Source organism: Podarcis filfolensis, assembly GCF_964270895.1.
Source record: "Podarcis filfolensis genome assembly, chromosome: 9".
Lineage (NCBI taxonomy): Eukaryota > Metazoa > Chordata > Lepidosauria > Squamata > Lacertidae > Podarcis > Podarcis filfolensis.
Genome location: NC_139610.1, coordinates 64712976 through 64728467, shown reverse-complemented (window position 1 = coordinate 64728467; position 15492 = coordinate 64712976). Strand labels below are relative to the sequence as shown.

The following is a 15492-nucleotide window of genomic DNA, read 5'->3' as shown; positions in this document are numbered from 1 at the left end:
TCCGGCACTGATCTGACCTCTGTTATAGAAGGAATCAGCGTGGGAAGGGGGCATCGATATATATATGTGCATAACTTCATGGCAATGGGTTTAAATAAATAGCCATTCGGCCTAATGAAAGCAAAGGCATTAAACTATTAAGCAAGCTAAAAATTAATTAAGCTAAATCCCACTGACACTGCGGAAGCCTTAAGGAGGAGGAATAATAACTCAGCGCACACAGAAAATAGAATCTGAAACATTTTAATTGCTTGTTGATGCAGAGGAATGTGGGGAAAAATTGCTTTCTGAGGTCAGCCTTACACACAAACTCCCCTCTTTGCTGTATTTAAAAGCCACTTTCAAAGCAGCAGGTAACATGCATTTAAAATGGGGTATATGACGTGGCGCAATTAAATACACTTATCTGCAGATAAGGGTAATAAAAGATGGAGAGAAAGAAAAAGCACCAGGACTTGCTGGCCCTTCTAAAACGAAGCTCATCTGCGGCAAGGGTGGGGTGGGGAGGGAGAAGAGAAAATGACTTTGTCGTGGCCAGCTTTCTATATCGCATCATGCTCTAAGGGCCGGGGTCCATCTCGCAGCACGCCATCTTGAAAGCAGCATGCTTCTGCTCTGCGAAAAGCCCACTTCACACGGCCAGCTTGTTGGCCTGGGTGAGGACCACTTTGAGCACCGGCATGAAGGCGGACGTCTCGCTGAAGTTGCTAGTGCTGACTATGTGGGTGTGGATGTTCAGGCCCTCCGTGTAGTTCCGTGTTTCGATGCTCCTGGCGATGTTGTGCAAACCGTTGATTATTGTTGGGGAGAGCTGGAGGGAGGGGGAAAGAAAACACAATTGAGAAGGTACCCTTTTCACAGAGATATCTGGGCACCGCAACCTGACATCACTCCAGTGTTCTTGGCCCCAAGCACGCCACTCAGAGTGGAGTGGCTAAATGGCCACTGGAAAATCTGTCCTCATCAATGGTTGCCGCATTATTATTTTACACAACTTCACAAAGGCAGATGCAACTGGGGGAAGCAAACAACTTCTTCCAAGGGCAGCTGCAAGCGCCAACGGCAACAGGTTGGTGCAAGGCAGTAGCAGCCCCTTCTCCCGTTCCTCTAGCAGGAAATTCCCAAACTCGGGTCTCTAGCTGTTGGTGGACTACAGTTCCCATCATCCTTGACCACTGCTAGCCAGGGATGATGGGAGTTGTAGTCCAACAACAGCTGGAGACCCAAGTTTGGGAAGCCCTGCTCCAGGGCATGTGGAACAGTGTGTCTGCCTCTCCTGCCCTGCCCAGCCAAGACCACAGAATGTTGTCTCCTGCGCCACTACAGGACTTCCCCAACCCACATGGTGGAAGGATAGGTTATGGAGAGCATTTCTGGTACAGAATGAAATGCCGTTCTGGATGATGCATCAGCTGGAGATTGGAAGCAAATACTTTTTACAAGAGTTGGCTTTTTTGTGCTGTGACACCACCAGCATCTGCAGCAACTGTGTGCAATGTCTATTCAGAGTCAGCAGGACTCCCAATAATGACCGATGCTGTAGGCCAGGGATGGGGAAGCTGTGGCCCTACAGATGACTCCAACTGGACCATGTTGGCTGGGGCTGGTGGACGTTGGTAGCCCAGGTTCCCCAATACACACAAGTCATCCCTTGGGCTCCGTCTTATTCTGCTCGGCCACTCAAGGGACAGAACACTGAAACAGATATATGGACTTTTTACAGCTGGTCTGGCTTGGGGATTTCTAATGCTATTTAATGAGTGCTGACGGTTTTAAGCATTTTATTGGGATTCCCAGGAGCCCAACTCAACATTCAGCCTGAAATTACCACATGCTCCATTTGTCAGATCGCTTAAACAGCCAGCTGCCACATACAAAGCTACCTTCTGGTGACATCGCTTCAAAAACGGATTCCCAAATCCCACCCAGGAAGTGCATTTACTTATTCTGCAAAACACTGCAGACCCATCTTATAGCACAGGAATTATTTCTAGCTAACAAATAGTTTTTAAAAGCGGGGAAACAATGCAAGAATAAATAAGGAAGGCTGGAGAACGATCTGAAGGAAGCAGTTCAGCTGCTGAAGTTTAGAATGCCTGGCTTGGAGATGAAATGCAAGGAAGATAATCTGAGCAGGGCAAAGCATAATGCACAATGATAAATAAAGCTTACGGTCTGATCTCTAAGTTTATCATACAGAAACTCCAGGCGTTTGTTGGCATCGTCAAGTTTCCTCTTGGTTTGCTACAGAAGAGACCAGAACATAGGAAGTCGTTAAACAAGCTTATCAAATTTTATCAATGCTCAACCAGCACACACACATAAACTGTTAGGATATAGTTCCGTTCCACCTTAAAAGGAACAGGCATGACTGTTGTGTGCCACATGCCTGTTTACTTCCAGCACAGGCTCGCTGGGAACTTCCGTTTTGTATATTGCTTTTGCTTTAGCTGTTTTGCTGGACACGAAGGGAAGCAGACATGTTTTTTCCTTTGTTCATGCTGCTGAATAAAATGCTGTAAATTATGCTTACACATGGCTCTGTCCGCCACTTCTGTTGTGCGAAGATTTATTCACTCTGCTGATAGAGCGTGCACGAGTCTCTAAACATATCTGAGGCTTGTGTCGCTGTTTGATGCTGTTCCAAGGGAGACCGGTGATCGCCCGGCTGCCGGCTGATGGCTGGAGCCAGCCTGATGCCCCTGTCTCCCCGGCAGTATCCCAATATAAACATACATATGAATTAGTATGTACTTTGATGTGCTTCCTAAGCATGGGGAAAGTTCCTCTCCAAGTAGGATTCAACTCCCCACACATCAGCTGATGCACATGTGTGTGGGGGGGGTGTCAATCCTACTTTAGGCAAGGCTTTGGCGCACCAGCTGGTTCCAGCAGTTGGCTGGCACACCTGAACAAAGCAGGATTGAACCTCCCCAGGCATCAACTGATAATGGGTTCAGTCCTTCTTTTTGTGGCCAAGCATCTACCTGCCCCATATCCCAAGTCACATATGACATAGGGTGTGGGGCAAGCGGGCGTCATTTCATGAAAATGACCAGGCAGGCCAATTTTGGCACAGAGGTTGGAGATTCCTAACCCTTGGTCCAGGAGGTTCAGAGCAGCTGGTTGCACAAGCCAAGTTGTTTATGTGGGACTGCACAGAGGGCACACAGAACTGCTGGCTTTGAGGTAGAAAGGAAGGTCTTCCTCAGTCGAGTCTGAATCACAATTATCTTCCTGAGAGAACTGTGTCCTTGAAGGTGAAAGCAAGCACCCAGCACTCGGCTTATGGAAGGCGGTTCCGCTGCTGTCAACCAACAGGATACGCTCCTGCGTCTTCCCTACCTCCCTGTGTTGAATCAAAGGTGAGCTGTTCCATAAGCTCTGCAAACACCATCTTGGTAGTCAAGATAACTACCACAATTAATTGGTAGTTGCAGCAATGAGCTCAAATACGTTTATATTCACTTGCTGTGATCTGAGCTAATTGGCATGTTTTGATGTCATTGTCTGTGGGCTTCGGGTGCTGGGCTCTGGGCCCAGTAAGGGGAACTATCTGTAAGATTTGGGAATTTGCCACCGATACCCTCACCTGGTCAGGTGAAGTGATGGGAAGTCCTGGCAAAGTGGTGTATGTCGCTTTGTCTATAAAAAACATATGCACATTTGCTTGGGTGCAAACAAGCCATCTCCTTGCTGCAGAGTCCATCCCGTGTCTGTAAAGGCTGGGAGACCTGGCAGGCTGGTTTGCTGTAAGTCTACACCTTTCCTTTTAATAAAACACTAGAACTAGTTACAGGTAGGTAGCCGTGTTGGTCTGCCATACAAGAAACAAAAAAAAAAAATTCCTTCCAGTAGCACCTTAGAGACCAACTAAGTTTGTTATTGGCATGAGCATTCGTGTGCATGCACACTTCTTCAGATATCTCTTTGACATCCTTCTTTGGTATCCCTGGACCCAACCACTCCAAGCCCCCAGACCAAAATGACAATACAAACTTGCATTCCACAGAGTCAGGCCACAAAAGCCCATCTGCAGCTCCCTACCACTGTTCACTTGCAGCTCTCCAAGGTGCTGAATCCTATTTCGGCCGTGTCTGCAAAACATTCCTTTTTTGCCGCCGTCCTCTGCGTTTGCAAGGTCTTCTTGAACCATTTGGATTGGGGAAGAAGCACTTATCTTAATTCGAGTCGCCCGCAAGGGAAGACAGCCTAAGATTATGCTCTCCCATTGTGTAAATCACACAGTAACTGCAATTTTTCTGATAGGCTGAATATCTGAAGCACTTGGCGAGAGCCTAGCTGCTGGTGATAAATCGTTTCTGATGACTCACCACACAGTGATGGATGCCACCAGCTCTGAATGTGTGATTACACTACATAAAATGCATTTTTTTATATAAAAACACCACCACCACCAAAACACAGAAACACATGAAGGACATACCGGATCGGTAGCTGAAGAGAGACACCTCTGGATCAGAGCTTCAAATGTATTCTTTAGGATAAGGTGCTCCTCAGGTATGGGCTTTTTCATTATCTTCTCTGTTGGCAAGGATTGCACATGCTAGAGGGGAAGAAGAGTAATTTGGAATATCGCTTTGTCATCATTTGCTCCCAGTCTTTTTACTCCAGGGGAACCGCATGTTAGTAAAGTCACTTAAATAACACAGATGGAATGCAGAGGGAAGGTCTTGATACTGAGGAAGCCAAATAGAAAGAGTGTATGATTTGAGGAGAAAGGGACAGAGAGCATTTCGCTTCCAGTTCAGGCCTTGTTTGAGGCATGGAGACATTCAATCAAAAACATACAAAGGGAAAACTCCCACAGAACTACACAGCCTATCAGAGCACGTGCTACTCCACTAGCAATCATGCTATTCTGCCTGATTGCTAAGCAACACTTCCACTCTTCTTACTGGTAACACAATTAACCCTTAAGTTACAGAATGATCCTTTCTGTTGCACTTCCAAGACCACAATCAACATTTTCCTGGCAACTCACTTCCCATATATTATTTTCTATCCCCCCCCTTATATTTTTACATTCATATTCCATCATGGAACCCAAGTCAATGGACATGCAGGTCCCAGGTAGTCTCTGATCCAGACACTGAGCAGATTCAGACCTGCTTAGGTTCAGCAAGGTGGTGGCACTGTGTTCCTTCAGTCAATAACCACCCTGGGCCAACTGTCCAGTGACAAAGAAAGTCCAAAGCCAAAAGACTCTTGTTTCTATACACCTACCAATGTACTGCCCTTTAATGGTACCTGCGAAATTTGCCTCTTAACGCTGAAGCAGCCCTGCTAATCGTGCCTTAGCATAAAACCCATTCACTCTGGATTCCCTCTTACCACAGGATAATCAGGCGTTTAGAGTCCATATTTCTGCACCCTTGAAAGATTTTGGGACAGGGAAAGCAAATGCTAACTTCTGCCTAAACATCAGTAAGATCTAAATCAAACAAAACTGGCAAATCCTGCCTGCCTCAACAATGTGGCTCCAAATGAGCCAACGTCTCTCACCGCATAGCAACCCACCCACAAGGCAGTCATTTGCTTTCAAAGACAATCCCCCAAGTCAAAAGGCTGATTGTTTCTTCAGGCAGGACCCCGCAGACCTCCCACTGAGCAAGTGGGAGGGAGAAGAAACAACCAGCCGTTCAGAAATTCAACAGCTGCCTGTCCAGGCGACATGGCTGTTACCACATCAGGCAAAGAGGGGATCTAACCAGAATTCAGGGGTCGGCAAAGTTTTTGTGGCTTGGGCCGGTTCACGGTCCCGCAGACGCCACGGTGGGCTGGAGCGTGTGTGTGTGCGCACGCACACACAAACACTATTTCCGGAGCTCCTTCCGGTGCGGAGAAGGCGTGCGCAGCTTCCCATTGGCTGCAGGAGCTTCCTGCAGCCAATGGGAAGCAGGCCAGCGTCGCGGAAGGCGGTCCTTGCTCTGCTCCGCGCCAATTTAGTGAACGGGAGCCGACCGAGCAGGTGGCAGGGGTCCATGGGCCAGTTAAACGACCCCCATGGGCTGCTTGTGGCCCATGGGCCTTGGGTTGCCGACCCCTGAACCAGATAATGGCCTCCCTGTCTGTGAAGTGAGGCTGAGGCAGACCCCTCGTCTTGTAGCAAGGGATGGCGCAACCTAACAGGACATGTGTGAAGAACCTCTGGCCTGCCAGATGTGGCTGAACTATGACTCCCATCAACCCCTGCAAGCATGGCCAATGGTCAGGCAGGACAGGAGCTGTAGGTCAGCAACACCTGGAGGGCCAAAGGCTCCCCACATCTGTGCCAGGTGGCAAAATGTAAGGGATGCTGGCCTGGTGAGGGAATCTTCTCAGGATTGAATACGTTCCCTCTCATTCCACCTCAGACAACTGTTTCAGGGCCAAAGGTAACCCCCTACTGCCCAGGCTGCACTCTTTCCCTCTCACTCCACTGTCAATCTCAATGAAGACATAAGAACAGATGCTCAGTTAGATCAAAGGTCTGACTTCTGATTCTTCTGGTCATTTTAGCCATTTCGGGATAATCCATCAACTTAATCTCTGCCATTCTTCTCTGGTAGGAAGAATCAGGAAGACCAAATTTTTAATAAGGAATGGGGGGAATATTTTATATCTTATCTTAAAAACCATTGTGAAGAGTTAAAATCGTTAGTAGGATTGGAATAACACGTAGTTTAATGGTGAATTTTGGACATATTGGAGATGTAAAAGATTTGGATTCTTATAAAAGATGCGGGAGGAGGTGATTAACAACAGGACCCACAAAGGGGAGAAAGGAAGTCCATGAGATTCTCTGGAATCTTGTTTCTATGTTGTATGTTGGCTATGTGACTGTAAAACTTTAATCTGAAAACCAAATAAATTTACACGACTAGATCAAAGGTCTCTCTACAGCCCAGCATCCTGGTTTCACAATGACCAACCAAAACGCTCATGGGAAGCCTACGATAAGGACATGAGTGCAAAGCCACTCTCACATTGCCTAGCAACCACCTCTGATACTGGTGGGAGTGTGGTTATCGTGAGTAGCGACCATCAATAACCTTCCCATCTACAAATTGGTCTAATCCCCTTTTAAAGCATCCATCTCTAAATGTTGTGGCAAATGCCATCGTTCAACTCTGCCTCTTGGCCGCCCTCTGCTGCAGCCTCCGCTACAGCCTCAAAGTCTGAACTGCTCTCTGCCCTAGCCTCTTCCTGCTCACTAAAGCCTGTCACCTCTTCAGCTTCCGACACCTCCTCCCCCCAAGTCTTGTCCCTCTTCTCCCTCTGACCGCTCATCATCGTCCCAACACCAATTGCCTGGCCCTGAGCATCCTTCCTGTCAGATGGTGGTGTGGTTGCTCGAAAGCAAACAGGCAAGACTCCGACCTGTCTTTTCCAGGCTTTATTCTTAGTGCAAAACTATTTACAGTGAAGAGCGCCGCAAGTTCATGTCTGGCTCAGTCGCTGGCAGAATCTGGGAGTGGTCGGTCCTTGTACCTCCCCCAGCATAACAGTTGCTTGACCCCCAACCTTCTCCTCTCCTCCCTGCGCCAAAACCTACTGCGCAGAGTGGGCGCTGGCAAAGGGGTACTTCCCTCCTTTCTGGCTTGCTCAGGGTCAGTGTTGAGGCTCTCCCTAGCATCCTCTGGTTCCACCACCTCCTCTCCACTGGAGGTGGGGCTTTCCTCCTCACCAGAGGAGGAACTGCTTCACAAGACTTCCAGAGGTTCCCTATAACACAACTGCCCTTCCACCTCTCGCCTCTGAGCTGATGGCAGTTCCCTGACACTTCCCCTGGGGGTTCCCTAGGGCAGTGATGGCCAAACTTGGCCCTTCAGCTGTTTTGGGACTACAATTCCCATCATCCCTGACCACTGGTCCTGTTAGCTAGGGATGATGCGAGTTGTAGTCCCAAAACATCTGGAGGGCTGAGTTTGCCTATGACCGCCCTAAGCTACTGAAGGTAATGGGGCCCTTTATATGTCCAGCTGTCCTTTGTCAACAACAAATTGTCGTTTTTTGTGTTGAATATATGCTATATGGTAATTTATGGACCTAATAGGTATCTAAAGCAGGCATAGGCAAACTCTGGCCCGCCAGATGTTTGGGACTACAATTCCCATCATCCCTGACCACTGGTCCTGTTAGCTAGGGGGTTCCACGGCTGGTGCCCCCCACCACTCCTTGGCATCCAGCCGGCCCAAGACACCTGGCCACCAGCTCTTACCTGCATGGTGTTGCCAATTGGCGCTCCAGGAGCCCCTTCCATGCTGGGCATGGACACGGCAGGAGTCATGATGGTCTGGCCCCCAGGTTGTGGGACGTTCTGGTAAGGGCTTGGCATGCTAGGTTGGCCTGGAGGAAGATGCGAGGGCTGGAACGGAACCTGGGCAGGAGGCATTCCTGGCTGCTGCTGCTGCTGCTGCTGCTGTTGCTGCTGCAGCTGGGCTTGAGGGTCCGACATGGGGTTCATTATCGGGGCTGTGATGGGAACCGGAGGCAGGAAGTTCTCAGGCACCTAAGGCAGAAGGAGGAAAAGAAGAGCTCATTTGAGTTCTTATGGCAACAGGTGTGTGATAAAATTAGGCAAGAGTAGGAAATGATATTTGCTACCACTGTTTTGAGGGCTGTTCACCTATCAAAGGTTATTTCAGTTCCTTGTTCGTTGGGCATTCAATCATTAAAATCAGCCTCTGCTAGCCTGATGTTCCGGACTACAATTCCTATCAGCCCTAGCCAGCAATTTAGCTAAGTTTAAAGGAGTTCTTTTTGAGGCTGTTGATGGAACAGGCAAGCTTCATTCATGTATAACTTGCTGTTGACTTTTCCATGCTCCAGTCTTTCATAAACTGAAATGCGTTCGCAAGCCCTCTGATGATAGATTTAAAACAAATCCAAGAGAATTATTTTTTTTAAAAAAAAAATATGCTTTTCAGGTTTCTACATTTCACTAATTTTACAATCATTTTAACATTTCAAAACTTGACTTCCTTTCCCCTCTTTCTGCGGTTCCTTAAATTTATTTTAAGTATCTTCTGCGTATCCAAATTAATTTGCTCATTTATTCATCTACTTTAAATATAAACTCTTATAAAACTGCAGGTTATTACAACAATCCTGCCAATGTTCTAATCTGTTTACAATTTATCTGTAAATATTCAATAAACCATTTCCATTCTTTTATAAAAAGTTTGTTATTTTGATTTCTTATTCTTCCGGTAAGTTTCACCATTTCTGCATATTCCATAAGTTTTTTAATAGATTCTTGTATTTATTCCATACTGTATACATTTTTTTCCTAATTACATTTCTAAATCCTTTATGAACTTTCACCTTTTCATACCATATATAAGCGTGCCAACCAAAAATATTGTCATGACCTTCTAAGTGTAGAATATGTGAATTTTCTAATGTTATCCATTCCTTCAACCAGCAAAGATAGGATACCTCATAATACAGTCTCATATCCGGCAGGGGAAAACCTCCTCTTTCTAAATCCAAGAGATCTTAACCTCTTGAGTCCTGTCTTGCCTACTGGAACAATTAAAAACCTCATTTTGCTGATCAGGGAGGATAACAACACACAGGCTAAGATAACCCTCTCTCTGGTTGCCACCTTTGATCGCAGGGACACCTGGGGAAGGGCCTTCAAAGTCACTCTCAGCACGTCAGAAGTTCCTTTTAACCTACCTTCTTTTTCTTTGCAATTCTGCTCAAAGCAGGAGGGTCGTTCCAGCCATTCTGAGGTCCTGCAACAAGACCAAACAATATCAGTGGAATGTAAAGTGTCCCAGAAAATCAGGAGGAGCAAATTTTGCCACATTCTAACTAGAGGCTAGCATTTCATTGGAATCTAGAAATTTCAGAGAGGGGATGAGCATGTTCTGTATTGAAATAGGAATGCAAATAACGCAAAAACCCACATCTGCCTTCATAGCCTTTGGCCCAATTCCCTTGCTCCTCCTGCTCAACGGGAACTAAACCCAACTAGTTGCTCCTATATTTGTGCATGTTCTGCCTCCACTGCCAGAATGCAGATCGCAAGCCCCACGAGGGAAGGACCTACCCTGTGGGTTTATACTACCTGCAAAGCTTTATGTAAATTGACGGCACAATATTCCAGTTACGATTAACATTCATTACAGCGCTCTTTGTCAATCTGGCATGGATTTGCAAGTACAATTAGCATAATCACATATATTTGTTATTTATCGGTACATATTTAATACGGTCATTGACATTTCTATCATTGGGCTAACGAAGAAAATCTGAAATTTCAGAGATTTGTTTCGGACGTTGTTAGCAACAGACACCACTTTGGAATACCGTGTTGCTGCTCAGGCGAATGCAGAATTTCGGCGCTTCTGGGGTTTTAAATGCTGATTGATGCCCCGAAACATTTCCAACTGAGCGATGTGCTGGCCACCGTTTGTCAAAATACATGCCTCTACTGGTTTGCCCTGGAAGTCTGGGCTGCAGAGCCTTCGTGGTGATTGAACAAAGAAGCTGCTTTGTATTGATTTGGACGATAGGCCCATCTAAGCACAGTTGCTTAGCCTTAGAAGCTTCCCCTACACCAGGTGTGGGGATACTTCCCTGCTTGAGAGCCATATTCCTTTCTGGGGAAGCTTCCAGGGGCCACATAACAGTGGCGGCCAAGGCCAGAGGCAAACGTGGGCATAGGAGTAGATGTCAATTTACCTTTGGACAGGGGGCCAGTTCCTACCAGCGCTCACTCACACAACTATCTACCCTCCATCAATGCAAGCAAGAGGCATGATCAGAGTTGAAGGACACATTCCAGCCATGCAAAAACACTGGAGGAGGGTGTGAAGCAAGGCCCGTGAGGGTTGTGGTCTGGGTGGAGCGCCAAGGGCCAGACAAAGCCCTGAAGGGCCACATTTGTTTGGCCCACGGGCTGGAAGCTCCCTGCCTCTGATCTACTACTGACTGGCAGGAGTCCTTGACCACCTGGAGGTGCAAAGGACTGACCTTCTGCATACGAACTTTACCACTGGGCACTGCCCTTCCCAAAGGACAATGGATTTCGCACTGGGGGAGGAGGATTAAATCTGGGGACATGCCTGTGCTATTTGCATTAATAAAAAGTCTAAGGACACGTATTCAGATATGCAATGGGCAAAACCATTAGTTGGTTACAATGGAACTGGGCCTGCTGAAGACAGCAAGGGATCTTTTCGAGCCTAGGTTCCCGCATAGCTGTAGTTTTGCTAATGTTAGGATTAAATCAGCAACTGGTAGCCGAGAGATGGCAGGTTTAGATCTTCACCGCCTATCCTTTCCAGTGCAGGCCGCTGAAAAAGCCAACCAGTTTTTGCAGCATGGATATCAGGAGAAAATCAGTAATTCCTGGTAACCCATAAATCCACAGCAGCGTCAACATTTTTCTTAAAAAAATGGTTCGGATCAAAACTGGTAAAAATTGGAAAGAACAAAGCTGCTGTGAACATGCTCGTTTTAGTCACTTAATTAAGTTTTGCTGCTGCTTGGCAGGAAGCCTGTCTCGCAGAGGGAGAGTGCGCTGCCACAGATCTTGCCGCTTGAATTCATAATCACTAACTGGGGAGTAGAGTAACAACGGCTGCCTGCTACTGAGCCTCATGGGCTTAGGAGCTAAAATGCAGGGAGCCCCCTGCGTTTGCAGTGCCAATTACTGTGCCTCCCTGGGAAAAAGCAGCATCGCTCATGAAAGCGCTCCGTCCAGGAAACCGATAGCTCAGTTGGTTAGACTGAGGGTGGTGCCCATAACGCCAAGGTTGCAGGTTTGATCCCCATATGGGAAACTTCATATTTCTGCACTGCAGGCTAGAGGTCCTAAGGGATGAAGTTCATTACAATATGTTTGCTGTATCCTGATCACTAACTGCAATATTTTAATCGCACTTACTGCATTTTTATTTTAAATTCTATGGCAGGCATAGGCAAACTCGGCCCTCCGGATGTTTCTTCCTTTATTATCTTTATTATTATTAATTTTATACAGTATTACAGAAGGTTTTACAATCATAATAACCCAAATACAGTAAAGAGCATATCGCATATGTTTTCAATTGCACCAAATTCTTCACAAAACCCCTTGTTTTGCTCTTCATTAATATTATTCTCCTTCTTTAGACTCCATCATTTAAACCTCTTAAGTCACATATATATCCTGGCCCTCCAGATGTTTTGGGACTACAATTCCCATCATCCCTGACCACTGGTCCTGTTAGCTAGGGATCATGGGAGTTGTAGGCCAAAAACATTTGTAGGGCCGAGTTTGCCTATGCCGGTATCAGTGAACCGCTCAGAGATTTTACTTTTGCAAAGAAGAAGAGAAGGCTAAGCAGCAAATAAATCATCTAAATAAATAAAAAAGCTATGAACCTGTCCAGACAAAAGTGGCCAGCTGGGCCTCTGGCCTGAACACACACTGATGTTATCGTCTATTGGCAAGGGCTTCCGAATAAGCCTTATTGAAAATGAATGAAAGCAATACTGAGTGTGAATCCGGAATCAGTAGCTGCAGATGTTCCTGGTGGAATTTGCTCTGGCTCAGGAGTATGCAGGGACCTCTCCCGCCCCAACAAACATGCTTAGGGGGCAGCTTAAATTGGGATCTTCTGAACTGATCTGAACTCAAGGGCCACTCAAGTAAAATAAAAAGTAATGCAGGTTTGTTACACAACACCGATAGTTAATCAAAAATAATCACAGCTGGAGTTTTTAACCACAGTGCTATAATTTTCTTTTCACAAAACTGCAGTTCCCATTCTCTTAAAGTCTAGGATTAACTCAGTTTCCTTGAGAAATTTGGATTCCCATGGTTCTGCAGCTCATTTGCAACTAAGGGCAAGAAGTTAAGTGTGTACTGGGCACAGGATTTCACTTTCTGTGAATCTCAACGTTTCTTTTCCAAAGGAAGATTCTAGTCCTCATTATAGAAAATATAGGTTGAGAGTGTGGGGATAATGATTGCTCCAATCTTGGAAGCTAGCAGTCAAGGCTAGGCAGGGAGAACTTCAGTGTTCTTCACAGTTCTTTCTCCCTTCCCAGGACTAACAAAATCATATTTTTTTAAAGGCTGAAAGTTGAAGGATAAATTAGGCGAAATAAGAAAAACAAAGGAGAAGAGAAATATTTGCTGTTAGCATTTCAACTTTTTCTCTTCCCTCCCCCCATGAGCAAGTCTCTCACCTGGGAAACTGAGAGAGCCTGGTGAAAACCAACACTTAAACCCTAGAAATACTGAATGTGGTGCCAGGCTAACTTAGAGGCCACCTGACTATGTTTAGGGAAGCTTTTAATGTTTGATGTATTACGGTATTTTAATGTTTTGTTGGAAGCCGCCCAGAGTGGCTGGGGAAGCCCAGCCAGATGGGCAGCGTATAAATAATAAATTATTATTATTATTATATTATTATATGTCCCTGAGTTTGAGGCCGAGTTTGCTCTCCTTCCTTCTATTAACCAAAACCTATTTCCTGTGCCGAAAGGAAGAACTGCAGGTAGACATCTTCACGACTTCAGCAATTCCTCATCTTCTCCATCAGCACAAGCAGGAGCTAGTTTACAAATAGCTTATGCAAATCTGTTCAATCTGCCCAAGTTAAGCAAATGATTCTGGATTTTTTTGGACACAGAACTTGGATTGATTAGGTGCAATTTCTTTTAACGTTCTATTGGAAAGTGCAGAATACACACGCCCTGATTTTAAGGATAGTTGCAACTATTTGGAAGATTGTGTAACTGTCTTCTCAGCTTTTCTGAACACGAAAGGCAGCTGTCCTGTTCGTGCAAAAGACTGCTTCAAAAATTATAGTGCAGACCATGGAAATTAACATTTCAGAGCGTTACTCCTCTCCCAATGAATGCAACAAACATCTGTTTTGGAAGTTGATCACATCTGTGGTTATAAATCCCAGCTCTGCTATTTGAGTCAAACCATTTGTCTCCATTAAAATGTTACCGAGTGTTAAATTTCATTAGATTTAACAAGTATTATTAGCACAAAGTATTGAATTTGCGGTCACATGCACTGCTAGAGTCCAATTTGTTAGATGTTCGTGCTGTGCCTTAATGATTTCCATTTTATAAAAGGTAGCTAAGTCACCTTGCAGGATACTGGCTTGGTCTTGTATGGATTGATAGTCTGCAGACAAAACGCAAAAAAACCTCAGGAGCAATTTAAAAGGAAAAAAGATACACTACCTTCCCATTACCAGCTTTTCCCAAGCTTTGCATGTGCTGGAAAATACCTTCTAAGATTTCAAGAACAGATTTCAAGCGTCCGCTCTTACCAATATTCACTCCCAGTTTAGCCATGCAGCCCCAGAGTTTGCCTAAGCAGCAAAGAACAAGCCAACTTCTCCAAGGAAATGCACTCAGTATCCACAACCTCCTCACTAAGAAAACCTAGAGGAGTTTCCCAGGAACCGTGGGATTCTCAGAGAACTCAATTTGAATAGCTGCTTAAGGCCTGCAAGGCCTGGTTCCAAATTCTTGGTTCCAAAGTCCTGTTTACTGATGTGAGGTGAGAATATTCTCGTGAATATTCTCTGCTGGAAAATTCTCCGGAGAATATTCTCCACAAACTGTAAGTTCTAATGTAAGAACCAGTTTTACAATCCACATTTAAAAAATCTAGTAAATAATAAATCAAGCTGTGATATTGCCAGTGTAAGTAATGAATAATTATTTTTTTGATCCAGTTACATTACGGAGCATTGTGTCATTCACCATTGGCAGTTCTGAAATGTGAGCTACAGAAACCTTTTTTTTTTTTAGTTTTAAAAATGCTATTCCTCTAATTTGATGAACATCTGAATTCCTGTTTTTCAACTGTATGTAATAGACTTGGTGATTAACGTGAGTCATTCACGCTGAATTTTCAGTTTCAAGTTTGGTGCAAAAAAAATCAAAGATTGTGAATTCACTGCCCCACTGAATAAAAGTATCTTTGCAGTTTTTGGTTGCCATCTGAACAAGTTTACCCATGAATAAACATGTATATTAACTAATTATATCATTTTCAATGCATTAAAATGAATATTCTCCTATGAAAATTATCTAAATGAAAATTATCTAATATTCTCATTAATCGAGAATGAGAATATTCTCGAGAATTTAACATCACTAGTCCTGTTTATCAAAGTGAAAATGGGATATCCCTGCAAAAACAGGGATGGGGTAGGCATGGACCTCTAGTTGCCTGGAATCCAACAGTCAGGGATGATGGGAGCTGAAGCTCAACATCTAGAGGACCACATCTGTTTTAAAAGTTCAGCTGTGAACCGGACATGGAAGCTACTCCCGTTAGAAAACTTTAGTACACAGCACTCTTTGCAAGGCACCCTGGGACACGTATTTCTTGAAGTGAACTCAAAAGTACTCTAACCCACTTTTCTACCAGGAAAGGGGAACGGTCTTAAAAGTCTGTAAAAGGCAGCTGCTGTGTATCTAACGTAATTTCATCCAAAACTGTAATCTGTAATA

General features: G+C 45.1%; 1 protein-coding gene across 29 annotated transcripts in view; it reads right to left on the bottom strand.

Annotated features, from left to right (window-relative positions):
• Positions 1-227: 227 nt before the first annotated feature.
• Positions 228-15492, bottom strand: part of SEC31A (SEC31 homolog A, COPII coat complex component) — a 59224-nt gene continuing 43959 nt past the window's right edge. For 15 of the 29 annotated variants that reach the window (XM_083570964.1, XM_083570963.1, XM_083570982.1 and 12 more), the window contains 5 exons: positions 9688-9746; positions 8225-8515; positions 4448-4567; positions 2173-2244; positions 228-811 (listed from right to left, as the gene is read on the bottom strand). In XM_083570964.1, the coding sequence (XP_083427090.1) occupies positions 632-811; positions 2173-2244; positions 4448-4567; positions 8225-8515; positions 9688-9746 (722 nt within the window). In that variant the 3' untranslated portion in view covers positions 228-631. Of the gene's footprint in view, positions 812-2172; positions 2245-4447; positions 4568-8224; positions 8516-9687; positions 9747-14110; positions 14150-15492 lie in introns of all 29 variants that reach the window. The other 14 variants (XM_083570966.1, XM_083570988.1, XM_083570960.1 and 11 more) reach the window with 1 other exon arrangement.